At 48.3% G+C, this 27,459-nt stretch overlaps 1 protein-coding gene across 2 annotated transcripts in view; it reads left to right on the forward strand.

Moving 5' to 3' along the window:
• Positions 1 to 27,459, forward strand: part of MAP2K5 (mitogen-activated protein kinase kinase 5) — a 1,222,966-nt gene that overhangs the window by 694,150 nt on the left and 501,357 nt on the right. For both annotated transcript variants that reach the window (XM_086958013.1, XM_086958012.1), the window contains exon 12: positions 18,085 to 18,146. In XM_086958013.1, the coding sequence (XP_086814139.1) occupies positions 18,085 to 18,146 (62 nt within the window). The remainder of the gene's footprint in view (positions 1 to 18,084; positions 18,147 to 27,459) is intronic.

Below are 27,459 nucleotides of genomic sequence, written 5' to 3' on the forward strand. Positions count from 1 at the left end.
ACCCTCAACCCCTCACTCACCCTCACTCTCACTCATCCTCTATCACCCTCAACCCCTCACCCTCAACCTCTCACCCTCACTCACCCTCAACCCCTCACCCTCACTCACCCTCAACCCCTCACCCTCACTCACCCTCAACCCCTCACCCTCACCCACCCTCACTCACCCTCACTCACCCTCAACCCCTCACCCTCAACCCCTCACCCACACCCTCACTCACCCTCAACACCTCACCCTCAACCCCTCCCTCACGCTCACCCACCCTCACCCTCACTCACCCTCAACCCCTCACCCTCAACCCCTCACCCTCACTCAACCTCACCATCACTCACCCTCAACCCCTCACCCTCACTCACCCTCACTCACCCTCACTCACCCTCACCCACCCTCACTCACCCTCAACACCTCACCCTCACTCACCCTCAACCCCTCACCCTCACTCACCCTCAACTCCTCACCCTCAACACCTCACTCACCCCCACGCTCACCCTCACGCTCACCCACCCTCACCCTCAACACCTCACCCTCACTCACCCTCAACCCCTCACCCTCACTCACCCTCAACCCCTCACCCTCAACCCCTCACTCACCCTCACTCTCACTCATCCTCTATCACCCTCAACCCCTCACCCTCAACCTCTCACCCTCACTCACCCTCAACCCCTCACCCTCACTCACCCTCAACCCCTCACCCTCACTCACCCTCAGCCCCTCACCCTCAACCCCTCACCCTCACCCTCACTCACCCTCAACCCCTCACCCTCACTCACCCTCACTCACCCACCCTCACTCACCCTCAACACCTCACCCTCACTCACCCTCACTCACCCTCAACACCTCACCCTCACTCACCCTCAACCCCTCACCCACCCTCAGCCCCCTCACCCTCACTCACCCTCAACCCCACACCCACACCATCACTCACCCTCACTCACCCTCACTCACCCTCACTCACCCTCACTCACCCTCACCCTCACTCACCCTCAACACCTCACCCTCACTCACCCTCAATGCCTCACCCTCACTCACCCTCACCCACCCTCAACCCCTCACCCTAACTCACCCTCACCCTCACTCACCCTCAACCCCTCACCCTCACTCACCCTCAACCCCTCACCCTCACTCACCCTCACCCACCCTCAACCCCTCACCCTAACTCACCCTCATCCTCACTCACCCTCAACCCCTCACTCACCCTCACTCTAACTCACCCTCACTCACCCTCAACACCTCACCCTCACTCACCCTCACCCACCCTCAACCCCTCACCCTAACTCACCCTCACTCACCCTCAACCCCTCACTCACCCTCAACCCCTCACTCACCCTCAACCCCTCACCCTCACTCACCCTCAACCCCTCATCCTCACTCACACTCACCCTCACTCACCCTCACCCTCACTCACCCTCACTCACCCTCACCCTCACTCACCCTCACACTCACTCACCCTCAACCTCACTCACCCTCAACCTCACTCACCCTCACCCACCCTCAACCCCTCATCCTCACTCACCCTCACCCTCACTCACCCTCACTCACCCTCACTCACCCTCAACCCCTCACCCTCACTCACCCTCAACCCCTCACCCTCACTCACCCTCATCCTCACCCTCACTCACCCTCACTCACCCTCACTCATATTCACCCTCACTCACCCTCACCCTCACCCTCACTCACCCTCACCCTCACTCACCCTCACTCACACTCACCCTCACTCACACTCACCCTCACTCACCCTCACTCACCCTCACCCTCACTCACCCTCACCCTCACTCACCCTCACCCTCACTCACCCTCACCCTCACCCTCACTCACCCTCACTCACCCTCAACCCCTCATCCTCACTCACCCTCATCCTCACTCACCCTCAACCCCTCACCCTCACTCACCCTCAACACCTCACCCTCACTCACCCTCACCCTCACTCACCCTCAACCCCTCACCCTCAACCCCTCACCCTCAATCCCTCACCCTCACTCACCCTCAACCCCTCACCCTCACTCACCCTCAACCCCTCACCCTCACTCACCCTCACTCACCCTCACTCACCCTCACTCACCCTCACTCACCCTCACTCACCCTCACTCACCCTCACTCACCCTCACTCACCCTCACTCACCCTCACTCACCCTCACCCTCTCACCCTCAACACCTCACTCACCCTCAACCCCTCACCCTCAACACCTCACTCACCCTCAACCCCTCACCCTCACTCATCCTCACTCACCCTCAGCCTCACCCTCACTCACCCTCAACACCTCACCCTCACTCACCCTCACCCTCAACACCTCACCCTCACTCACCCTCACCCTCAACACCTCACCCTCACTCACCCTCAACCCCTCACCCTCTCTCACCCTCAACACCTCACCCTCACTCACCCTCAACCCCTCACCCTCACTCACCCTCAACCCCTCACCCTCAACCCCTCACTCACCCTCACTCTCACTCACACTCACTCAACCTCAACCCCTCAGCCTCACCCTCACCCTCACCCACCCTCAACACCTCACCTCACCCTCACTCACCCTCACTCACTCTCAACCCCTCACCCACCCTCACCCTCACTCACCCTCAACACCTCACCCTCACTCACCCTCAACCCCTCACCCTCCCTCACCCTCAACCCCTCTCCCTCCCTCACCCTCAACCCCTCACCCTCGACCCCTCCCCCTTAACCCCTCACCCTCACTCAGCCTCACTCACCCTCAACACCTCACCCTCACTCACCCTCAACACCTCACCCTCACTCACCCTCAACACCTCACCCTCAACCCCTCACCCTCACCCTCACAACACATATTGTGTTACAATAGGTGTCACATTTGCAAAAGATAAAACTATTGGCATTGTAAATAACAAAGCTATTAATTCGCTATTTTCAAAACAAGCACATAAATAAAAAATGTGTCCTTTACAATACCAATAGCTCAAACTTTCCTAATGCAAGACCTATTGCATTGCTGTGCTTCTCTCCCCTGCTGCACTCTCCTGCTCTCTAGAGATGTGGCCTAACGACAAGAGCTGCCATCTAAGTCACGTAAATACAAAATATGTTGCATTCCAAATGCTATGGGTGTCACATTCGCAAAAGTTATAACTATTGGCATTGTAAATGACAAAGCCATCAATTTAGCAATTTTAAAAACCAACAAATAAATAACATATGTCATTTACAATACCAATAACTCCAACTTTTCTAATGCGAGACCTATTGCATTTCCAATGCTTGTTGATGTAACCACTGTTCTAATCAAATCAGAAGCTACAGCATGCATACCCATGGCTGGAACAGGCATAAAAACAAACGGCATTAGAAGTAATTATGTAGCAGTTCATCTTGGCAAGGATTCCGTTTATCATTCCACTTTTTCAACCGTACCCACTTACATTTAGTTCAAGAAGGGACTGCCACCAAGCATGGACTCTTAAGATCTCAAAGAGGCTGTGTTTAACAATCAATACCCTTTGCCATTGTGTCAGCCACTGTATTTACTAAACTACCTATATTTAAAATTTGGTAAGATTCACGAAAGGACATGAATGAACTAACTCCACAGAAGCTTTTAGCCAGCCCTCTTCATCCATTGGTCTGTTGTTTTCATTCACAATGTTCTTCTACGCACTACAACATACGGCACGGTGGAGTGGGCCAGAACACTTCAGCCATTGACTAACTTCACATTGAATGACATATTCTGTCCTTTCACAAGGAGCACAACACACACAAAAAAAATTCCTTAAGTACCAGAGACTACTATGGCACTATGTGCATTATGAGAACCAAAGTATGTTTGCTTTTAGCCATAGTTTTTAGGTCTCACCTGAGCCAGCGCATGCGCTACTCTGGTGAGACATTTAGTAGCTGCTTTTAAAAGCGCTATCTTGCCGGCCACCAGCTTGCTATTATGCGCACAAGAGTGCGCACCGCTGGCATTTCGCTTCTTAGATCGCGCGCGTGAATGCCCTCCCCTAGCCTCTCCCTTCTCCGACTCCCTTCTCGTTAGCTTTATACCTTGCCTTTGGATGCCGTGTGCACAGCTGGCATTTGGCTTCTTTGATCGTGCGTGTGAATCCCCTCCCCTACCCACTCCCTTCTCCGACTCCCTCCTCATCAGCTTCATGCTAATCGCGGCACCCGCGCTTTACTTTTAACATTAAAAGTGAAACGCGGGTGCCGCGATTATAGCAAAAGTAAAGAAATTGATGTTTTTCTCTATTTCTTTCCTTTTGCTATAATCGTGGCACTGGCGCTTTACTTTTAATGTTAAAAGTAAAGCATGGGTGCCGCAATTATAGCAAAAGGAAAGAAATAGAAAAAAACTTCTATTTCTTTACTTTTGCTGTAATCGTGGCCACCCTTCCCCTGCGAGGTCTGTTTCCCGATATCGCCTCCCATTGCAACCACTAAGGTGACGGCATCTGCTTCACGGGTGATCGCATGCAACTGATTGTGGATAACACCAAATCTCCCATGAGACCTACAGCAGGCATTCCAAATGATGCCACTACCCTAGGTTGACCGCTGATATCATTGTACCTACCCGGTGAGCCTCTCCTTCTCCCCATGCCTAAAGAACGTGCACGCTGATCTGCATCTGCAGCATGATCCAGGGGGTGCCCTTCGCTGCCCCTGCTTCTCAGTCTCCACCGGTATCTTAGCGCTGCCCCTACCATCGCCATTATCACCATTAACGCTCCAACCCCAACCTGGATGGCTGTCCTCTCTAATATAGCTTTCTATTGATCCTGCATCGAAGTGGTTTCAGCTTGTCATACTAATAACTTATAAACTGTGAGGGCTGCCATAACACATTGAATGAGGCCAAGTCTGAGTTTGGGATCCCTACCTGGTACCATCTGGCCTCTCCTCCTGCTTTGCTCTCTAAGCCCGTGGTTCCAACTGGTTTCAACTGCCTTCTGACCTGTCTCTGCAGGAGTATTTGAATGTATTTGAATGCCTGGGTACTGACCTGGTTCTTCAGGAATATATGGACGCAATTATCATTATTTAGCTTTAACACTGCAGTACTGTTTACACCCTAACATCTACAACAGAGTCCTGAATCTTTCAGCTGGCTCAGAATCTCGACAAACAGTGCTCAACTTTAAGCGTTCTGTGTACAGTGCCTATTACTGCGTCTTCCAATCATCCTGGCAAGCTAGCACTCTACACGGTGTGAGAGGGGTTTCTCCCATACAGGCCACTACTAGGATCACGCTGTTACCGTGGAGGATAGTTATGGTAAGGTTGTGACTCCAGATTGATGTCTCAACTGATTCCTCGCATCCCGATTCACTACTACTCACCACCTTGACTGGGCCAGTGCAAACCACACTGCCCAAGGGCTTCCACCTCTGCTCATTGCTCCACTAGAAAGCACTGGACGTCCCACAATCATGGCAGACCAGAGGGATCACAAGTCACTTAGACAAAAAAATAAACAAGCATTGGCATAGCAATAAGTCTCGCCTTTGGGACCCTATAAGTGTTTACTTATCCAGCACAATATCCTTGATGCAACAACATCAAGTGTTGCATGGCTAAACACTTTACGGTCCCAAAAGCGAGACCTATTGGCTATGCCAATGCTTGTTTTTCTTGTTATGTGAGGTTTGCCACACCAGTGCGGTGTTTTAGTACCTATTTATTTTATTTATTTATTTTATAGCATTTATAAGGCGCACAGCTACCCACAAAGGGTTTCCCGGCGCCGAATTAGCAAAAACACAGGGCACAGCTAGAGAGAGAACAGATCCGAAGGCAGTTATTTATCGAACAACCAGGTTTTTACGCTTTTCCTAAAGTTCTTGTAGTTTTCTTCTTTGCGTATTTGAAAGGGCAGTGTGTTCCAAAGAGTTGGACCCAGATATGAAAAGGATCTCCCGCCCATTCTAGCCCGTTTGTACCTGGGTACCGCAAAGTTCGCTGATGTAGCTGAACGAGGATTGCGATTGGGAAGGTAGAGCTTGGCAAGATCTTGGAGATACTTGGGAGCAGTCCCTGCTTTGACTTTAAACAGATAGCTCAGGGTTTTAAAGCGAATCCGGTTTTCGACCCTGAGCCAGTGCAGGTCCCTAAGATGTTTAGTGATCCTGGCGTATCTGGGGATTCTGCAAAGCAGTCTGGCTGCAGCGTTTTGTACCAGTTGCAAGCGTCTTATTACTGCTTTGTTTGCACCCAGGTACAAGATGTTACCGTAGTCAAGCCGAGAAGTTACTAAGGCATTGACTACGGTCTTCTGGGTGGTAGGTGGCAACATCCAGACAATTTTACGAAGCCATCTGAGAATAGTGAAACATATGCCAGCCACTTTGTTGGCTTGCTGTGTCATGGAGAGACTGTCATCTATGATGACCCCGAGATTTCTGACCTGAGTGGCTGGGGGCGGAAGCTTGCCCAGTGACATCGGCCAGTGGGGGTCGCTCCAAAGATCCTTATTATTCCCTAAGAGGAGGACCTCTGTTTTGTCCCCATTTAATTTAAGTTGGTTGGCCGACATCCAGCAGAATATTTAGTGAAGGCCTATTCTAAGTGCAGAAGGAGCAGACGTGTCCGATTTGGAGAGGGAAAACAGAATCTGAATCGTCTGCATACGTCATTAAGGCAAGACCGAAATTCTCTGCAAGGTTGGCTAATGGACGAAGGTACAAATTAAACAGCAGGGGACTCAGGATAGATCCTTGTGGTACACCATGGGGAGAGTAGAAAACATCCGAAAAGGCCTCAGAAGAGGTGAACTGGAAGGTGTGCGGGATAAGTATGATTTGATCCATTCTAACGCCCTGCCCTCGACACCACTCTCCTCCAACCTGACAAGCAGTCTGGAGTGAGAGATGGTGTCGAAGGCCGCACTTAGATCTAACAGGACCAATGACCAATTCATTGATCTAACAGGATCAATGAAATTATATATGTAGTCACAGCACAATTAAAGTCCTTGCTTGCTGCCTGCACTAGTTCTGCCCCTGTGTAGCCTCAGTTCTTCATTTTGAAACTAAAGGCTTAACCGGGGCAAGCGTCATATTTCATTAGACAGAAATGTGGTGCTTAAACATTGCTTCCGCTGCTAAAAGCCGATTTTATTTAATTTCTTTTAAACAGTTTCTGATTGGTTCATTTATTATTAAACTACTCTTATTTTCCTCATACCTCATTGAATGTGCCTGGCTTCCCTTCCGATTTGCTCTTCAGAAAGGCAAGATTTTGAATTATTTTCATTTTGATCCTTTGAGTTAGTTAAAGGATGCACAGTTATTGCTTTATTTGAGTAGTTTTCTCATGTTGGCACTTTGGTTTTGTTGTCCCTCTTTTCCCTCCACCGTTCTTTCATGGGTGCGGCTGTCGGATTCCTTGTTGCTGTGTCTAGGGCATCTGAATCAGTTTCTAATCTGAGGCTGGCATAAGTCCCAAGGATTTATCAAATAAGGAAATGAGGCTACTCTTTTAGGTTTCTGGCACTCAAATTATGCAATAACCTACCTTTCTGTCTACGCCTAAACCCAAATGAAGAAATCTTCTATAAGCATCTCCAGACCTGGCTCTTTTAGTGTGCATGTTCCACATAGTGCCTCAGAGTAGTCAAGTCTCTAGCGTTGGGAAGCCCTGCTGCGGCCAGCCATGTGATTTATAAATCACAGAAAAAGAATGCCCATTGGGATTTTTTACATCTCTGTTTGTACCTATTGCATGATAATTTATGTAGTACATTTTGAAAAATCTCAGGTTGTGATGGATGCTACGTTTCTTCAAAGTATACTACGATTAGGAATTTCGGGTATTTTTTCTTGATTGCTCTTTGGGGCTTTCCATTTTGATATTTATGAGAAGTTCAGAAATTGGTGCACAAATCTTTTCACAAAAGACCGGTAAGTATGTGGGTATCAAACGGGGTGTAGAATTTGAAAAAATATTGTAGCATGTGTTTCTGAATCGTTGTAGGAAAATTCTTTCATTTTGTGTTTTCCCAATGAACAAGTGGATCACTTGTGTACTTGAAGAAATTCTGTACGTTTTTTGTAACCCATCTATCATCTCACAAGTGAATCACAACAACAGCACCAACACACGTAAATCAAAGGGGCACCATCAAGTGCCGAGCAAACCTATGATTTTAAGCCCATCCCCCCCAGTTTTGCACTTAAGGTTACATTTTCTCTAGTTCTCCACTTGTCCCAGAAAGATGTGGGTACCTTCCACCTTTCAGAAAAAGAATTTGTGCCTTGCCATGGAGGAGAATACTTGAGTTTGGCCACCTGCCAGACAGTTTTTTTTTCTTTTACAATTACTTGCAATACTCGTCTCCTCTGAAGGATTATGCCACTGTGATCCGGGAATATCAAGATTTTTGTGCCACACCCGATGTAACTATTTTTTCTGTGGCAGCCATGCAGTTTGTATTCCCCGAAGTTCTCTGTGTCCTCAAACTTCCCTTCTTATTGCTACATGGAGAGTCTACATGCCTTAGTTAATCTTCATGCCATCTTTTTGATTTTTGCATGTTACTAGACGCTACCTCTTTCCCCAAGAATTCCTGTACTGTCACGTATGTCCAAAATAGACAGGCTATCTGTTCTCGCTGTGTTTTCCATTCATTTGATTTCGACGTCCATTCTCCAAATTGATGTGACTGCAAACTGTTGGAAAGTCTTCAGTGCACTCTGTTAATTTCCCACTGTTTCAAGTGTTCAGAAACCACATGTTTGAGGCATGTGGGCTGCTGAATTCATATCTGTGCATAGATCGCCGCCTAGTGTTGGGTCCGGATGATTGCACATTGTTGTCCTGGAAGAGTCTTCGAAGTATCACGAGATAGGTGGCTCCTCCTCTGGACTACAGTGCGCATGGGCATCCTCTCCATCCTCAGATTGTTCTTTTACGCCATTGGTTCGGATGTACTTTCGTTACTTGGAGTTCGGAAATATATTTCTAACTTTCTAAATGCCAAAAGGTCTTAGGGGCGTCGGTATTGTATCTTCGATCGGTACCTACAACTTATTCCTGTTCTTTCTACTCAGGACGTCGAATCGAGCCGCGTGGCCTTCTCGACACCAGGGCCAATCGTCGATGGAACGAAGTCCTTTCAAGCGATGCCCCAACTGTAACTCTAAATACCCACACATTGATAAACACCCAGTCTGTAATAAGTGTTTATCTCCTGAACACAACGAAGCCGACTGCTTAGCTTGTGCTCAATTTAGGTCAAAAAAGACTCTTCGGGTTCGACGTGCGGCGCGATAGACGATGCAGAGGTCAGCGCCCGAGCCAGAGAACATCTTTGAAGACAACGAAGAGGTCGTCGACCCTGAGGACTTGGATCAGCAGTCGGAGCAGAGGTCTGAACACGACTCCAACTACTGCGTTGATGACGAGGAAGACCTCATCGAGGTAGGGGACGACGAACCAGGCATAGGAGCCGTCGAGGACGACTCCGGCGAGGACACTGGGCCGACCGTGAGTACGGAGCCCAATATATTCGCAGGTTCAGATCCAGAGGCTCAGGTCGAGACATCACCGGAAGGCCTTAGCCAAGATCAGAACGAAGATAGCCCCGCAGTTAAGCCCGGCTCCGAATATATTACAAGAGCCATCGGTACGACATTTCCAAAATCTGGAGAAATCGAAACCGAAAGTGATAGCTACCAAGCAGAAACCAAAACTAATCGACATCCCATTCTTCGGACCGAAAATGGCAGATCCTTTGAAGCCGACCAAGCAAAAACAGGTCGTCGACCCATCGAGGCCGCTTGCAAAAGTTGTCGAGGCCAGAGCTACTACTCCCACGTCCACGATTAAGCGGAAGGCAGTCGACCCGATGACATCGACGTCGACGCCTGGCAACACTAAAAAGGAACTCGAACGGACAACGGATGTCGATCCGAAGTTACGCGTCGAACAACCGAAGCAAGTGCACACAAAGACACTTAAACCAAAATCGAGACTCGAGCGGAAGAGCTCCGTCGAACCGAGGGACAAAAGCATCGCTCCGAAGCAACATGCTCCAAAGTCGACACCGGGCCACAGAATGGTTATCGAACAACCAAAAACGGTCGGATCGAAAACCAAGGCTCCAAAAAAGATCATACAGGCTACTAAAACGGCCCAACAACCTCTCGGACCGATAAAATTCGGACTTCCTCCGCATGTTGAGCCAAGGGTGGTCGAAAAAGATAGCGGATTCGAACCGAACCAGCCAAAGAGGCCGAGAATGGGGGAAAAAGCTACAGTAGCAGAGGAACAGGATCCCTCAGCTGAAGAACAGTCTAAACTGTATGTCGACCCCGACACTGGGAGGGTTACCCTGTTAAAGAGGAAAATCAGGCCTGAAACTACCGTTGAGTCCTACAAGATACCTCTAAAGAGGAAAAGAGACACTTCAACATCTCCAGTTCTCTCTGAAACTATCACACCATATGTACAGGAAACATATATGTACTCGCCCACACGCACAAATGACAACTGGGAGTATGAGGGCAATGACCAATACAATTATCCAACGGATACTGACCAGGACACACAAACTCAGCCATGGACTGACCCTGTGGATCCTGGAGATTCTCAAACAATTCCTGACAACTCTGCATACCCTGTAAAAACATCACCTACAGAGGACACAGCTGCTTTTAACACACTGATAGAAAGGGCAGCATATAATCACCATGTGGAGATGCACGCATATCCCATTGCTGAAGACTTCCTCTTTGACACTTTTAGCACCTCGGAGAAAAATGTCAAAACATTGCCAATGCTGAAAGGGGTGCTTAAACATGCAGGGGACATATTTAAAGACACAACCAGGGCACGGGTCATTAACCCTAGGATAGAGAGAAAATATAGACCAGCCCCGGTTGACCCTACATATATTAAGGGACAACTGCCTTTGGACTCTCTAGTTGTCTCCAATGCACGTAAACGTGCTAATTCTCAAACATCTGGCGAAGCTCCACCTCCAGACAAAGAGTCCAAAATTCTGGAGGCATCAGGAAAAAGGGTGGCTGCTCTAGCAGCTAACATCTGGAGAATTGCAAACATGCAAGCCCTGTTAGCTAGGTATGACAGGGCGCACTACGACACACTGGAACAAATCTTTCAACACCTACCTGACCTTTATAAGGAACAGGCAGAATTCTTGATACAAGAGGGCAAGCTCATATCTAATGCATCCATAAAATGTGCCTTAGATGCAGCAGACACAGCAGCCAGGGCTATCAACACCAGCGTCATGCTCAGACGACATGCGTGGCTACGCATCTCCGGGTTTAAAAATGAAGTTCAAACCACTTTACTTAATCAACCCGTTAACCCTGACTATTTATTTGGTCCTGATGTGGACATCATACTGGACAAAATGAAAAAGGACACCAAGACAGCCAAGTCTATGGGTGCCCTGCAGTCACAGCAATATAGAGGCGGTTCCTTTCATCGCTCCGGCAACAGAGGAGCTCTTAGAGGAGCCTCAACACAGCAAACCTCTTATACTAAAAGCAACACGCAAAACACCTACAACAAGATCAGTAGAGGTGGATACCGTGGCAATAGCACCAGGGGTAGAGGACAGGAAATAACACCTCCAGATCCTCCACCAACACCAAACAGTGACTTCTTGTCACAGCCCCCAGACCATGTAACACCGGTCAGGGGAAGACTACAGCAGTTCCTGCCAGTCTGGGAAACCATAACTACAGACAGGTGGGTGAGGCAAATTATACAACATGGATATTGCCTAGAGTTAATGTCCACACCACCCAACATACCCCCAAGACAACGCCCTATGTCCGCAGAACACCTACACTTATTGCAGCAGGAAGTCATCAGCATAGGGGCCATAGAACTAGTACCCTTAGAACACCAAGGTACAGGGGTGTACTCTCTGTACTTTCTAATCCCCAAAAAGGACGGGTCTCTCAGACCGATTTTAGACCTCAGGCCCCTAAACCAATACATCTTATCAGAGCATTTTCACATGATCACTCTACAGCAGGTGTTGCCACTGTTGCGTCAAGGAGACTTCCTCGCAACATTGGACCTCAAAGACTCATATTTCCATATACCTATACACCCAGCACACAGGAAATATCTCAGGTTCACAATTCTAAACCAGCACTACCAATTCAAGGTCCTCCCTTTTGGGGTAACAACAGCCCCAAGGGTGTTCACCAAGTGCCTAGCAACAGTAGCTGCACACCTCAGAAGACAGAATTTACATGTCTATCCATATCTGGACGACTGGCTAATACAAGCACAGTCAGCCCAGCAGTGTGCCAGCCACATGTCGCGCCCTTTTCACCTCCTGCACGATCTAGGTTTCTCGCTGAACTACAACAAATCCAATCTCCAGCCTGCCCACGTCCAGCAGTATCTGGGAGCAACAATGGACACTCTGGCAGCAAAAGCACAACCGAATCCTGCCAGAATTAGCAGCCTCCAAACGCTCATCCAGAAGTTCAGGCCGCAACACTAACTCCCAGCCCGAGTGTATATGCAACTGATTTGTGGAAACCACTAAACCTTTGCAAGGGACGACTGTTCCAGGAGCCTGTACCACAAATTGTGCTGACAACGGACGCATCCCTGATAGGGTGGGGAGCCCATGTTCTCCACCACACAGTACAGGGCCTATGGACCACGCAGCTGAGAAAACTGCACATCAACCTGCTAGAGCTGAAGGCAATTTTCATGGCAATGAAAGCTTTAAAAGTACATCTCTGCAACAAGACCGTGTTGATCCGGACGGACAATATGACTGCGATGTACTACCTACAAAAACAGGGAGGAACACACTCTCCACAGCTGTCGCATCTGGCACATCAAGTGTGGAAGTGGGCCATCCAGAGAAACATTTTTCTCCTGGCAGAACACCTCCCAGGCAAGGACAATCAGATAGCGGATCTGCTCAGCAGACACAGCCAGCAAATGCACGAGTGGGAGATTCACTCCTCGGTGCTTCAACCATACTTCCAAATGTGGGGACAGCCAGAAATAGACCTGTTCACCACAAAAGAAAACGCAAAATGCCGGTCCTTCGCCACAAGGTTCCCACAATTGCAGTCTCAGGGGAATGCGATATGGATGAACTGGTCAGGCAGATTTGCATACGCTTTTCCACCAGCTCCGTTGATACCGCTAGTGGCACGCAAGCTGCGCCAGCATTCCATGACGCTAATCCTAGTTGCTCCAACATGGGCGAGGCAACCGTGGTACACCACGTTCCTAGAACTTTCCGTGGTGCCCCATCAAAGGCTACGTCTAACACCCAGCCTCTTAACGCAGAGCCATGGAGACATTCAGCACCCAGATCCACAGCAACTGAACCTTGCAATCTGGCTCCTGAGGTCTTTGAGTTCGGCTACCTCAACTTACCTCCTGACTGCATGAACATCATCAAGGAGGCAAGAAAGCCTACAACAAGAGCTTGCTATGCGTCAAAGTGGAAACGCTTTGTCATTTACTGTAACAACAATGACATAAACCCACTGGACGCGTCCATTCAAAATATCATATGCTATCTTTTGCACTTACACTGCTGCAATCTAGCCTATACGTCCATACGGATACACCTAGCAGCCATGGCTGCTTACCTTCAGAACAGACAGCACCTTTCGCTGTTCAGAGTGCCCGCAATCAAGGCGTTCATGGGGGGCCTCAAACGAGTGATTCCACCAAAACACCCTCCTTCCCCTGTCTGGAACCTAAACGTCGTGTTAACCAGACTAATGGGACCACCTTTTGAGCCATTGCACTCCTGTGAGATACAATTCTTAACATGGAAGGTGGCTTTTCTCGTAGCCATCACTTCGCTTAGAAGAGTTAGTGAGCTGCAAGCCCTAACTATTCAAGAGCCATTCATTCAAATTCACGCAAATAGGGTCGTGCTTCGGACAAACCCTACATTTTTGCCTAAAGTGATATCACAATTCCACATAAATCAAACAATAGAACTGCCAGTGTTCTTCCCAAACCCACAATTAGTACCTGAATGAGCCCTGCACACACTGGATGTGAAAAGAGCTCTGCTATATTACATAGACAGGACGAAAGATTTTAGGAAGACAAAGCAGTTGTTCGTTGCCTTTTCACCACAGCACAAAGGTAACCCTATTTTAAAAAGTGGCTTAACTAGATGGATAGTTAAATGCATCCAAATATGTTACATTAAAGCTAAACGTACTTTAACAGTGCCTCCAAGAGCGCATTCCACACGCAAAATGGGAGCATCTATGGCTTTCCTAGGGAACATTCCTATAGAGGAAATATGTAGGGCAGCCACATGGAACAACATACATACATTTACCAAACACTACGGCGTAGATGTACACTCCAAGCAGCAGGCAGCTGTGGGACAGGCTGTTCTCAAAACTCTTTTTCAGACTGCTGCAGCTGGCACAGGTAGCCACCGCTAAGGGAGAGACTGCTATACATTCTATGCAAAGATATGAATTCAGCAGCCTACATGCATCAAACGGAATATGCTACTTACCAGTATGCATCTGTTCTTGGCATGTAGGGCTGCTGACATTCATATCGCCCACCCTCCTCCCCGGTGCCTGTCGCAGCTGTAGCATTCACTCTTACTCTTACTTTCTTGCATGGACATCTCTTACTGTATAACACTCCATCTCTGCCACAATGGCGAAAAATAATTTGAGGATGGAGAGGATGCCCATGCGCACTGTAGTCCAGAGGAGGAGCCACCTATCTCGTGATACTTCGAAGACTCTTCCAGGACAACAATGTGCAATCATCCGGACCCAACACTAGGCGGCGATCTATGCACAGATATGAATGTCAGCAGCCCTACATGCCAAGAACAGATGCATACTGGTAAGTAGCATATTCCATATGGCTTTTTCAGCTTCAGTCAGTCCAGAGGGCATTGGTTACCAGTCTCTACTCACTGGAGGACACCTAGTTTTAATATTTCATGTTTGGTGGTGATCCTGGAGGGAAACCATCAGCACTATCACCTTTAACGAGCTCTGTATCTTCTATGTAGTCCCCTTTGTTACTGTGCTTTAAACTGGCCTCCTCTAATGAGGACCCAGGATTTAGGGATTCCTCTATGGCACGGTTCTGCTTTCTGTCTTGTTTCTTTTTGGGTGGCATTGCGGCTGGTGAATATGGTCTAGCATGAGAGCACGAAGTATCAGATGCAGGTCTCCCTTCTTGACCTGGTAGTTTTCCTCTGCCCACTCAAATCTCTCTACAGCTTTCTCCTCACCTCTTGGCGGTGGAGTGCGCAGCCATCCCACCCTGTTTTGTATCTTCAGTGTGCAAAAGCTGCCACATGCCTAGCATTGGCGGTAGGATCCTGATCCTTGGCCCGCCACATACAGCCCTTTTTCCTTTTTGTGCCTCCACTGGTTTCTTTGGTAGTGGGGAGCAAATCTTGTATTGCTCTGATTCATCCACAGCACAGTCCTGAAGAGTAGGTGGTGTCTGCTTCTCCCATCACTACACTTTCCTGTAGTTTTGTGCACATCAACTCTTGAAGCCTCAAGTCGAAAGAAGTTTATCATTGGTCATGGTGGGGCATCTCTGTTTCCACATCCTTGTCACTCAATAATTGATTACCACCCGGCATGGGAAGGCTGCAACAGAAATGCATAGATCCTAGCTCATTCCAGTCCCAGTTTTAGTTACTGATAGCCAAGGAAGGAATACTGAGAGCATGGTGATCCCTTACTATCTGTCCATGAGGTGTGCTTGTGACGTATGTGCGCTATGACAACTTTAGCATGTTCTTTAGAGTCTGCACCCAGAAATTAGTTGTTACACAAAGTATGAGGGATATACATGTAGCGCCTCTGCATATTTTAAAAATTGGTGAATGTATCTGGGAACCCATGTAGTTGGCTGTCGCTTTGTTGGAGCTGGCAACGACTACAAGGAAGACATCCCCTATTATATCGTAGCCATGGATCACCAGGGAAGTTAGGGGTTTGAAGGTTTATTTGCACATTTTCACTACAAATCACAAACACCTGAGATCTAAAATGAAACACATTGGTTGAGGGTGAAATTTCTTAAGCTTGCTTGTCTAACCATTTTGACAGTGCTCCCTGAGTCCTAGAAGCAGGAGGCATAGGAAAGATGACTTGAAGCAGTATTGCCAGGTTGGAACCAGAAAGCCACTGCTTGTGAAAATACTTTGATGGCGGTATAAGAGCACCAACCGTGACTGGTGAAAAGGTTGAAAATAGTCTTGAGTCTAATAGAACTAGTACTGTCATGTTGCAAGCTATCTGGAGTCTTTTATGGGTGCCATCAAGACTCTGTGCCTAAACTGAATGTACACATTATGGTTTACTTCTCACAAGATCTTTTACCGCAAGTCCATAAAACTGATCATAGTATACAAATCGTGGGGGCCAGTGGTGAAAGAAGTGACTCCAGAAGATCCTGGGGTGACAGAAGATTTACTGTCACCACTGCCAAATTATGGAGCACCATCCCTCTGCATATCAAATCCTGACCAACTCTACTTGCCTTCAGGAAACAGGTAAAAACTTGGCTTTTTAATCAACAGGCACCCCACCTCTGGCTTGATCTTCTACACAGTCCGCTGCGCCGAGACACCCAAGGGTATTTGTGCGCTCTACAAACAGGGCCGGACTTGGAACAGAAACCAGTCCTGGCAAACTGCTCAGCTGGCCCCCCCTGGGGTGAGGGGGAGTGCAGCCGAGCAGTTTGCGACGTCCGGTTTCGGCCAATTTTGTTACAGGGGGCCGATATTGCCGACCCCCGGTAACAAAAACGCCACCCCTCCCCCCAAAGGCCCAAGACCGGCCCCCACCCTAGCGGCCTACCGGGGAAACGCCCAGTGCCCGCTATGGCCAGTACGCCCCAGTTGCTTAAAATAATCAAATTTATAAATCAGTCCTCCTAATATGATCACTGCTCCAAATACTTCTCTCTCCCCTCCTCCCGGTAAAACCCTTTCTTTGACGCTGGTGGCAGAAGTCAATTATTGGGAAAGGATGTAGTACTTCATAGTTAATAGTAGTTTAGAAAGGTTTTAATAATATGGATGTGGATTTACTGTGGTTTGGACTCGGCAATGTTGCCCACTGAAATGGACATATGCATATTTGCCTTCCTGATATCCCATTGCAGTGTTATGCCTCTTTACTGATTTTGTTTATTAATCTATTAAAAAAATCAGTTAAGCAAAACTGCATGACTCTTAAATAGTGTAAAAATCTGACAATGCAGTTCAACTCAGTGATAAACTAGCATTGGCAAAGCTCGTTGGTCTGTCCTTGACAAGTCAATGCTATAGTTATTTTTTTATTTTTCACAATCTTGCCACAAAATAAAAAGAAGAAAAAAGCTTTTAATAAGAATTTGCAATTGAAAATACGAACAATGCCTTACATTTTATTAGAAGTTAAACGGTGCATTCTAGTAGACAGGCATACGTAGAACAGGCATTGAACCCTTTAAGGAGAATTTAATTCCCATTGGTGCAGAGAACAGATACTAATAGTGGCTGTGAAGTATTGTAACCTGAAGGCCTACTTAAAACACAAAAAGATGGCTATTAATGAAAGATAAAGAATGGAAAGAGAAAAACCATGGCGAAATGTAATATTAAATGATCCTCACTGGCACCCTACTGCGCTTCTTTTTACGCGGATGTGCACGTGATCATGGAAAATGCTGTCACAATATAAAACAACCAGTGGCTGAAGGGGCTGTCCCATTGCCCTTATGCTGTGGTGGGCAGAATGTGTATGACAGTGAAACAGACCAATGGATGAAGAGGGCTCACCAAAGCTCCTCTTTGTAAATATGTTTAATGTATTACTTTTTCGATTGCAGAAAGTTGGCCAGCCCTATAAATAAAAAATATACGTTAAATCAAATAAAAATGAGTGAAGTACAACATTTCCAAGATTGTTATATTATTTCATGGAAACAAAATACATTTCCCAGTGCAACAACTGTTATTCCTAGCCAGTGTTTGTTTTTTGTTTTGGCAAGAATTGCTTTCACTTTCCTTCCAGTGTAATGCAAAATTAAGGTAAGATAACTGACAAAGGTTATCCATGTCTTCCTCATAACACTATGTTTTTGTCTGGCAGGTGGATCTTTGGATGTTTACAGAAAAATCCCTGAACATGTGTTGGGAAGAATAGCAGTTGCAGTAAGTCATTGTATTAATTTGCTTATTTATTCGGCTTTTAAAGTGTGATGAGATCCCACAGGCCATCAGAATACTTTCTCTTTGAGGCTCTGTGGATGACCCTCTCTGAGAACTTGCTGTAGTAGACGGACTACCTGTGATATCTCACCCTGCCCACCCACTGCCTGCAATGAACACTGCTCTTGTATGTGCATCACGTCTCTTTGTTATGCTCATTAGGAAGTTTAAACTCGAACATTCGGTGCTCAGCTGCTATGCTGATTGCGGTTTACTTCTTGTAGCTCTCTTGCTGCTCCTCCTCTTACTGGTCTTTAACATTGTATCCCACTTCGTCTCTCCTGTTGTCTTGCTCACTTTCTGTAATTTAAAGATGTATACTTGTAAGTCAAATGTCTTAGCTTATGTATACTTGTAAGTCAAATATACCTGCCAGTGTGTGGGTCCCATGACCTCATTGGCATGATTAAAATGATATTTTATTGAATGTTATTTAAATAACTCATTACTTCCTAGCCTGTCTTCCTCTCACAGTCCTTACGTATGTGTTAACTTCCATTCATGCAGAACCTAATCACCAAACTTGACTTTTCCTTCCTAATCCAAGATGGCCCCATACCAAAGGGTATACGTACATCACTTCCTGGGAAGGACTTCCTTTTTAGGTCTCGGCTATCGTAGGCTGCGCACATGCGCAGTCTCGCTGGTGAGATTTAATGACTCTGAGTAGCAAGGGTTAACCCCGCCCCTCTTCTCCATTGGCTGGACTGCTAAACGGCGTTCAGCCATTGGAGAAGAGGTCTCAGTGACGTCATTCTTTGGTTGTATGCCCTGTCCTTTTCGGATTGGGGGGCGTGTTATTTTCAGGTTGTTCTACCCTCTTCTCCATTGGCTGGAATGGTAAACAACAAGTCAAAAACATGCCTGTTGTTTACATTCCAGCCAATGGAGAAGAGGGGAGAAAGAAAAACACGCCCCCCCCCCCCCCCAGTCTGCAAAGGACGGGGCTTAGTTACTTAGCGCTTGTTTATGTCTTGTTCTGTGAGGAACCCATTCGCACTTTCAACTGCATACGGAAGTGACGTCAAAACCCCTTTTCGAGGTGCAGCTGGAGAGAGGCGCACGCGGTTGCTGAGTGCGGGAGCGATAGGGAGTTGATTACGGGTTCCAAAGCGGCGCACGGGCTAAGAGCCCCGGGCGGTGATTTCTTTGGGTCGAAACTGCACCAGACAGAAGCTCACATCCTCCAAAGGACTCCGTAATCATTATACTGAAGCCCCAGTTCTCTCAGAATCCCCACTGTACCGTCTCTGCCATGTTGGTGCTATTCAAAACGGCGGCAGGGTACGCCATCTTCAAGGTAAGGAAGGGGTGGGTCGGTGGGCAAAGGGGGGGGGCAGTACATCGCGAGCACCCCGTGCTCAGAAGCCAGAATTACTGTGTTCAATATCACCTTTTGCTCCATACACTGGCCATGCAGTGTTATTTTCTTTCTTCTAGCGCCACTTGTTTGGTGAGGGCATATATATCTTCTCCCCCTTACAGTATGAAAGGACTGTGGTTGAAGTTTTGGATATCCTGGAACTCTAACATGGTCTTCTAAACATCTAAGCAATCGAGGTTAATTCACTGAAAAATTAGTCACAGGTTATTTGATCATTGCCCACAGTGTTGGCTACACCACTCGTATTAGAGTAACATGGGGCGGGCAAGTGTCACGGAAGGTTAGACCACGTGTTCGGGTGATACACTTAAAATTATTTAGTTGTTGTTTTTGCTTTATTTCCAAATCAAAGCGATAATTACAGTATTACTCTCTGGGAAGTATCGTGGCATGTCTGGGGCCGGCAGGGGGGCTAGCTTGCCAGGCGGTAGTCTCCCGCTCGGTGGGCCTCACTGTCTGGGGTTGAATGGTCGGCCCCGGCTGCGCGCGGCTGTGTGCTGCCACCTCCTCCCATCTTGCATGCAGGGCTCCTTCCTACCTAGGCTGACCCGTTCTGCTTCCGGTGGCCTTAGCCGTCTTTTTCGCCTTTGCCCAGGAACCCCCCCCCCCCCCCATACTACCATGCTTGCGGGGTGGAATGGACCGCTAACACGAGTGACGGGATGCTGTGTGTAATGTTACTCCGTTACACACACGCTTTTCCGGGAAGCACTTTAAATAGTTTAATTTTTCCGCACAGGGAAACCCAAAGCAGACACACATAGTGGGCCCCGCGGGGATTAGGTCGGGGTCGCCTGCCCCTGTAGAGCGTTGCGTTTCGCTTCCCCCGGCCTCCTGAACGAGGCTAGGCCGTCCCACACCCGAACCAGACATCCCCAGAGGTTTACCTCCTTATTTTTCCTTCCAGCTGGACTGGGTTCCTCCATGGCCGGGCCCGTGCTGTGGCAAGCTCCCGGCGCACCCTCGCAGTGTCCTGCTCAAAGACTCCCTCAGAGATCCAGAGGAGCAGGCCGCAGCCAGGGGCTCCTTGGCGACACTGAGTGCACCTAGCAAGGGGGCTTCTTAGACCTGCACTTTTAGGAAACATGTTTATCCAATTGTGCAGCATGAACCTACCCAAAACAGTGAGTAATCGCTACCAAGTAACAAAAGTGCTTCGTACAATGACAAAGATAGGATAGATGCGTGCGAGCCGCTGGACGCGGTTAAACAGGTTCCTCGCAAAGCATGGGGTACTTTTAAATTCTTGATCGGGCAGCCTGTGGATTCCTACTTCTACATGAATAGTGCCCTCACAACGATAATAAGGAAGAAGATATTCCTGTGCTTTAAAATAGAAATATGCAACTCAGGCAAGGCTCGATGCAGGCTCTTGCCACGCTTGACCACTGTCCCATGGAGAATGGCGAGCCAAAACAGAGCAGAATTTCTGAACCTTGAACATGGTGTGGAATAGCTGCCAGCCGCAAAATTCACCAAGAGACTGAACCACGCAGTTTGAGGCACGCTTGTCACCCCAAAAACCTGCTAAATTTCCATAGGTTAAGAAGGGGGCATTTAATGAAATATTTCAAAACTTTCATTCATGGTGCGTTAAACAAGCCCCTGAGACCCTCCCCTCTAGAGTCCGGGGTTTTCACCCTCCTCAAGACAACACTGAAATACTCTGGTATAACAGGGACTTTTTCAGCACAATTTCTGGTAACAATTGGCTTAAAAGCCACAGGTATTGAAGACAGTTAAAAAAAAAATGGTCATGCAGATTCATGTTTCACCATGTCGCAAAATGTACAAATCATGTTTAGGTTTCGCTTACCTGACCGCCATTGGCTTGCCCAAAATTGTGGCTATCCCACCCCTTAAGTTTGCCCCTCCTCTTACACCCCCTCACCCCCTCTCACCCTCACTTTCACACCCCCTCACACCCCTCACTCACCCTCACCCACCCTCACCATCACTCACCCTCTCACCCCCTCACCACCACTCACCCCCTCACCCCCTCACCATCACGCACCCTCACACAACCTCACGCATCCTCACGCACCCTCCTCTCCCCCCCCCTCACCCTCACCCCCCTCACCCTCACCCCCCTCACCCTCACACCTCTCAACCTCACCCCCCCAACCTCAACCCCCCTCACCCTCACACACCCTCACACCCCCTCACAACCGTGGGGGTGCAAATGCAATAGGTCTCGAATTTGCAAGAGATTAAGCTATTGGCGTTGTAAATGACAATGCCATTTTTTTAATCTGTTTTCAAAACCAAAACATAAATAAAAAGTTTGTCATGTACAATGCCAATAGCTCTAACTTTTGCAAAGGCGAGACCGTTGCATAGTAAATGCTTGTTCTCTCTGCAGCCGATTGCCATCTTGGCTACAGGTATTTATCTTTTTTATTTTATTTTTTGTATGACCTGCTGTAGCTGTCTGTTTTCTTTTGCGTTTTTATGATCGTGTGCTGGGCATGCAAGTACCTAGGCGTGTCTGTGGCTTGCTTGGTGGCCTCTGACGACCTCTGGGATGTTTATTTTTTGTTTTTTATTCCCCTGGTTTGGCTTTTATGTGCAGGGGCATGGGGTCTCTACCATTATGTTCTAAAGCGCCATGCTTGATTGCCCTGTCCTTCCTGGTGTCGGCAGTCGCATTACGTCTGCCTGATTTCCGTATCCGTATGGGCACCCAACTCTTACGGTGCATCCTTGTTCTCTGCCTGCTCTGTTCCATGTTTTCCGGCACCCCTTCATTTGGTTTGGATGGTAGGACGTTGCTGGGGCTTGACGTCGCTTTGGCAACCTGTTGGCCTCGTTCAGAACTTGTTTTCCTGGGGTGGTTGGGTTGCAATGCTTCACGCTCACAGCTAAATGGCCGGCCATTTATGGGTTTAATTCTGGCTGTGTATATGGTTGTGTGCCCAGTTACTGTCTGTACATGGCTTTTGTCTTTACTTTTGATTGCGGTTCTACTTTCGTCATTGCTGGGCCAGTCTGTGTTCTGCTGTGGATACTCCTGCAGTGGCTGGGCCATCCGCTGGGGTAGCTGTGGTTCCTCGCATGCGCTTGTGCGTCTGTTGATATTTGTCACTGCTGCAGCTTCTGCTTGGCACTTTGTATTGGTGCTCCTGTCCCCATTGTTCCTGGAGCTTCATGCTCTACGGTTCCTAGTTTCCTGTCTCTGGATGTGGTTTTATGGGGGGATGCTTTCTTGGCTTGGTTGTGCATGTTCAACTGGCCCTCGTTTCGGTCACTTTGTGTTTTCCATTTTTCTTTCCTGGGCTTCGGGGGTGAATGCCTGGCTCTCTGCCCATCCATGTGACCTTAGTGGTCTCTCATTTGGTTGACGCGCTGCTGGTGGGGTTTGCTCACGGGGGTTCCTTACTGCTTTCCATGACCAGTGGGAGGCAGGTGTGTTCCACCCTGTTCTGGCCCTCAGAGGGCTCTATTGCATTATTCCAATTGATGCTTCCAGCTGTTCTGCCTCTCTTACGGGATGGTGGTTTTCTGCACTTTATTAGTCTCATGGATGTTTGCTTTTTGGTCTGGGTTTTTCTGTCTCACCTGTTGGGCCTCTGTTTCGTTGTACAGGGCACCATCTTCTAATTCTGGGTCGTGCCTTTTTGGCTGGCGTCCTCGCCGCGGTGCTCGCCACGCCTTGGCTCCATTGTGGCGTGTTTGGCCTGCTATGGGATCCACCTCATCTCTTCTCTGGATGGATGGCTGGTGGCCTCTCAGTTTTTTCCGAGACCAGTTGGTGGTGTGGGGTGCCCGCGCTGGTGCTGGGGTATCGCTTCTTACTCTACTGGTTGTCGGTCCGTGGTTTTGCCAGACCTGGTTCTCCTCTTCCTCAAGGCCCGCTTTGGATTGGTCTTGGATGTGGTCCTTGGGTCAGTTCAGCGTTGTGTTTGTCTCTGCTCCCTCTGGCCCGCTCTCCTTTTTCACCCCTCTGCTTCTGCAAGGCTGTGGCTCCCCTGTCTGGGGTGTTGTCCTCTATGTCGGCCTTCTTCCCTGTGGGGAGTTGCACCTGTTTCCCCTTGTTCACTGTCTTTTCTGACTTTGTTTACATTATTTAGCGGGTGCATGCCTCTGGTCCGGTGTCTCTTTGTTCCTGCGGGGCTCTCGTGGTTGGCTCCGCCTCTTTGTCAGGGGGTTTTGCTTTGGTACTGTGTCTAGTGGCTTAGTGGTATGATGCTTCCGCTGTAGGAGCCTGTGTTTGACCTCATCAGTGCAGGTTCAGATCCTGGTGGGTTCGCTTCACTTTTTTTCCTCCCTTCGGAGTGTGTTTCAGCCCCACAATGCCCCATATGCATGTGTGCTATGCAACAGCGCATGTTATGATATTAGGGTGTCACCCTGGGGGTGTCCACTTCTCGGGCGATGGTGCCCGGTGGTGCTGCTTTGTTTTCCTCTTGGTTGCGGCTGTCCCTTGCACTTGGCGGGGTGTGTCTTCCTAACAGCCTGGTTTTTGGCTTCTTTGGCGAGGCATTTGTGCCCCTTCCTGCTTCTTTTTCCTCGTTGATTTGCCTCTCCAGACTCTCGGCCTTCTGTCTTTCGGAGTGTGTGTCAGGGTCTTCTGCTGTCCTGTGGCAGTATTTTCTTTCCTCTGTGGAAGTGTGTCCGGCTTGGTGGTGGCCTGTCTGTCCTTTTTTGTTATGGTCTCCCTTGACTGGCATGGTTCACCACCGGGGGCTGCCATTCTTTCCTCTTTTTTGTTGTCAGGACCCTCTTCGTGTGCTTCAGAGGAGATTCCTCTGGCTGTTACCTCTCCCCAGGGTCTCCTTTCTTGTTTTCTGCCTTACCTTTTTTTACCCTCAGGTGGTTTTGTGGGGTGTTTGGGACCACTCGGTGGTTCTGTTGCTTCGCCCGTTTGGGTCAGGGTGCCCTGGGTTCCCTTTTCCCCTCTATGTGTCTGTTTGGCCCCTTTGGGGTTTGCCATTCCATCCATTGCCCGTGTGGCTGCCACTTCGTCCACTGGACTCACTTCGCTGGTTGGGGCTTGCGGTCTGTCCCTTGTGCTGCAGTTTGTCCTGGGCCTTTGATGTTTTTTGGCTGTTGCTGCCCTGCTCTGGCATTTGCGGCTGTCTTCTCCCCTTGCGGCTTGTTGCCGTCATTGGCATTCTTTTTCCATCTGGTATCGGGTTAGGGGTATTTCCTCTTCCTCTTGGTTCCTCTGGTGGTGCTGGTCCTCCTTCGGGATGCTTTTCTGCTGGTTTTGGCTGCTTCTGCCCTCGGTGGTGAGTGGGCGCTGCTCCGGCATTTCATGGGGCTGGTGTTTTGTCCGTGTCCCTCTGGCATCTTGCTGGCTGCTGGGTTGTTCTCTTCGGCTTCCAATTGTTCCTTCCCCGTTGCGGCTTTGAGGCTTGCCTTAGGTTCTGCTGATCTTCTAGGAGGCTCAGTTTGGACCTTTTGGGGTCTGCCACCATCGGGCTTATTTCGGCCGCTGTTGTTTTTGTGGCATTTTCTTCTGGGGGTTGGGGTGAGAGCTGGGGCATTGTTTGTCCACCACTCCTTTTGCATTGTTTTTTTTCAGCTCTTGTGGTGCTTGGTCCGCTTCCGGCTTTTCTCCCTGTCACTGGTGTCCTCTTTGCCTTTGGCCTCTGGTGTGGTTTTGCCTTCCTGTGGGATGTTTCTTGGTTTTCTCCCTGGATGTGTTCATGCTCTTTCTCTGTCTTTTTGACACACTGCTGTGTTTTGCGAGTCTGGAGCCTTATCTGTTTCCCTGGGTCTGGCACTAGGGGGGTTCCATTCCTTCTCGCCTTTCCTTGTCCCTTTGGTTGCGATGCCTTCTTATGTTCCTCTGCCTTAGCTGGCCTTTGCGTTCTGTGTTTTTTTCCTGGGGTGGTCTCCTGGGGTTTTGCGTCCCCTGGGGTGGCGTTTGCCGGCCCTTTCTTTTGTGGCATTGGCATTGCTGCCACTTGGGCGCTGCCTCTCGCGTTTTCCTCTGGCTGGTGGTGTGCCCTTGGGGTTTTGGTCCTGCTGTTTTGTGTCCTGCGGGTTATCGTACAGTATCGTCTTTTGGGGGTCATTGTTTGATGTCTCTTGTTTTGCTTTTTCATGGTTTCGTGGTCAAAATCAGTTTTTGGCTTCGGTATGAACTCTTACATACGGACTGTGAGAGGAAGATGGACTAGTAGTTAATGCCAGGTTACTTACCTGTAATACTAATTACTCCGAGGCCAAGTCTTCCTCGACACAGTCTTGAGTTCCCCGCCGCATCTCCCTATTGTTCAAATGATTTATTTTCTGTGCTTTGTTATTTCAGGAGGTCATTCCCAGGAAGTGATGTACTTCTACCCTTTGGTATGGAGCCATCCTATATTAGGAAGGAAAGTCAAGTTTGGTGATTAGGTTCTGAAAGAATGGAGGTAAACTCGGGCCATCTTAGATTAGGAAGGAAAAATCAAGTTTGGTGATTAGGTTCTGAAAGAATGGAGGTAAACTCATAGGTAAGGACTGTGATGAGGAAGACCTGGACTCCGAGTAATTAATATTACCGGTAAGTAACCAGTTATGCCTATGTAACCATGACTTTTTAAGCCATTTTGAATTGATCTTACTGGTAAAATATATGCCACTGATACTAATTCTCGGTTCACTGCCACCAATCATGATGTCTCCCAATAACCAAAAGAGGAAGATCACCTTGTCATGGACAAGGCACAGGGCCACATGGTGTCCCAAGGCCAGTATTAGGTTCTTATGGTGGGCGCTATAGTTGCCTCCGTGATGGTCCTTGTTATACAGTGATCGCAATGTGATCTGCAATCTGTGGCCTGGAGCACCTTAGTCTTATTGTAATGTTACCCCCTCGGGAGGAGGAGTGAGTATTTACAGAGAGCTAGAGCAGTCAGCCCAGGACCATCTAGAAATTTCCTTCACCCCATGAGAGGTAAAAGGCCCACTCGACGCCCTATCCGACATGAATGAATCAAATTATTTAACTACAACTTCTTATTTTGTCCCGGTTGCTTTTTGCCTTTCTTACATCCTTACTCACATAAATTGTCGTCCACAGTACCCACAAGTGACTGGATGGGGTTTTGCTGGCTTCCTTGGTCATTGCTGACTACTTTTTAGCCGCCTGTCATCATGGGCATCAATTCACCAAAATGCCAAGGGTAGCGGAAGTGACATCACACACCATTTGATCTTTAATTTGACTCATGCACACATGCTTACACATGCACACATATTCTTGCACTCTCTCTCAGATAAACACACTGACCTGCAAGCACGCATACAATACACATTTGAAAGCATTGTTTGCGTACCTTAGTTGTCAGATAGGATCATATTCCAGCTCATTATACTCAATTTTTTATTACATTTATAGTGAATAATATTATTCACTATTTGTGTAATAAAAATAAATGACAGAAAACCACCAAAATGGAGCTCCAACCGACGTCCTTAAAAGAACGAGCTGCTCCTGTTTCCAGGCACTGATTTTGCAATAACTGAGGCCAGGGGTCGCAAAGGCAGTGCCCGGGGTAGAAAGGGGCAAACCAGGGGTCGCAAATGCGACCCCTAAATGACGTCCATACCTGTCATCCACAGTGTTGTCACAGAGTTGGAAACGGACGGTTCCCTGTTCTCTTTCAGTGCAGTCTGGACAGCTGCAAAATGTAACGGCCCTGCTAATGATCAAAGTACATTCTTCACGTTCTATCCCCCTTGAGAACCTTTTGCTAATGCACTATATTCATTTGTGGGTCTGTGACGTGAGGAACAAACAGCCAGTCCGTCAACATTTTCTTTGTAAATCAGCAATACTGGAAACCATTTTCATATGTCCTGTTGTGACTATGGAGCATGTTGAGTATATGTAACCTGGTTTCTCTTTGAAGCTAACCGTAGCGCCCCTTTGGATATGGT

The sequence above is a fragment of the Lissotriton vulgaris genome, chromosome 2_1 (genome assembly GCF_964263255.1).
Source record: "Lissotriton vulgaris chromosome 2_1, aLisVul1.2, whole genome shotgun sequence".
NCBI classification, from domain to species: Eukaryota; Metazoa; Chordata; class Amphibia; order Caudata; family Salamandridae; genus Lissotriton; species Lissotriton vulgaris.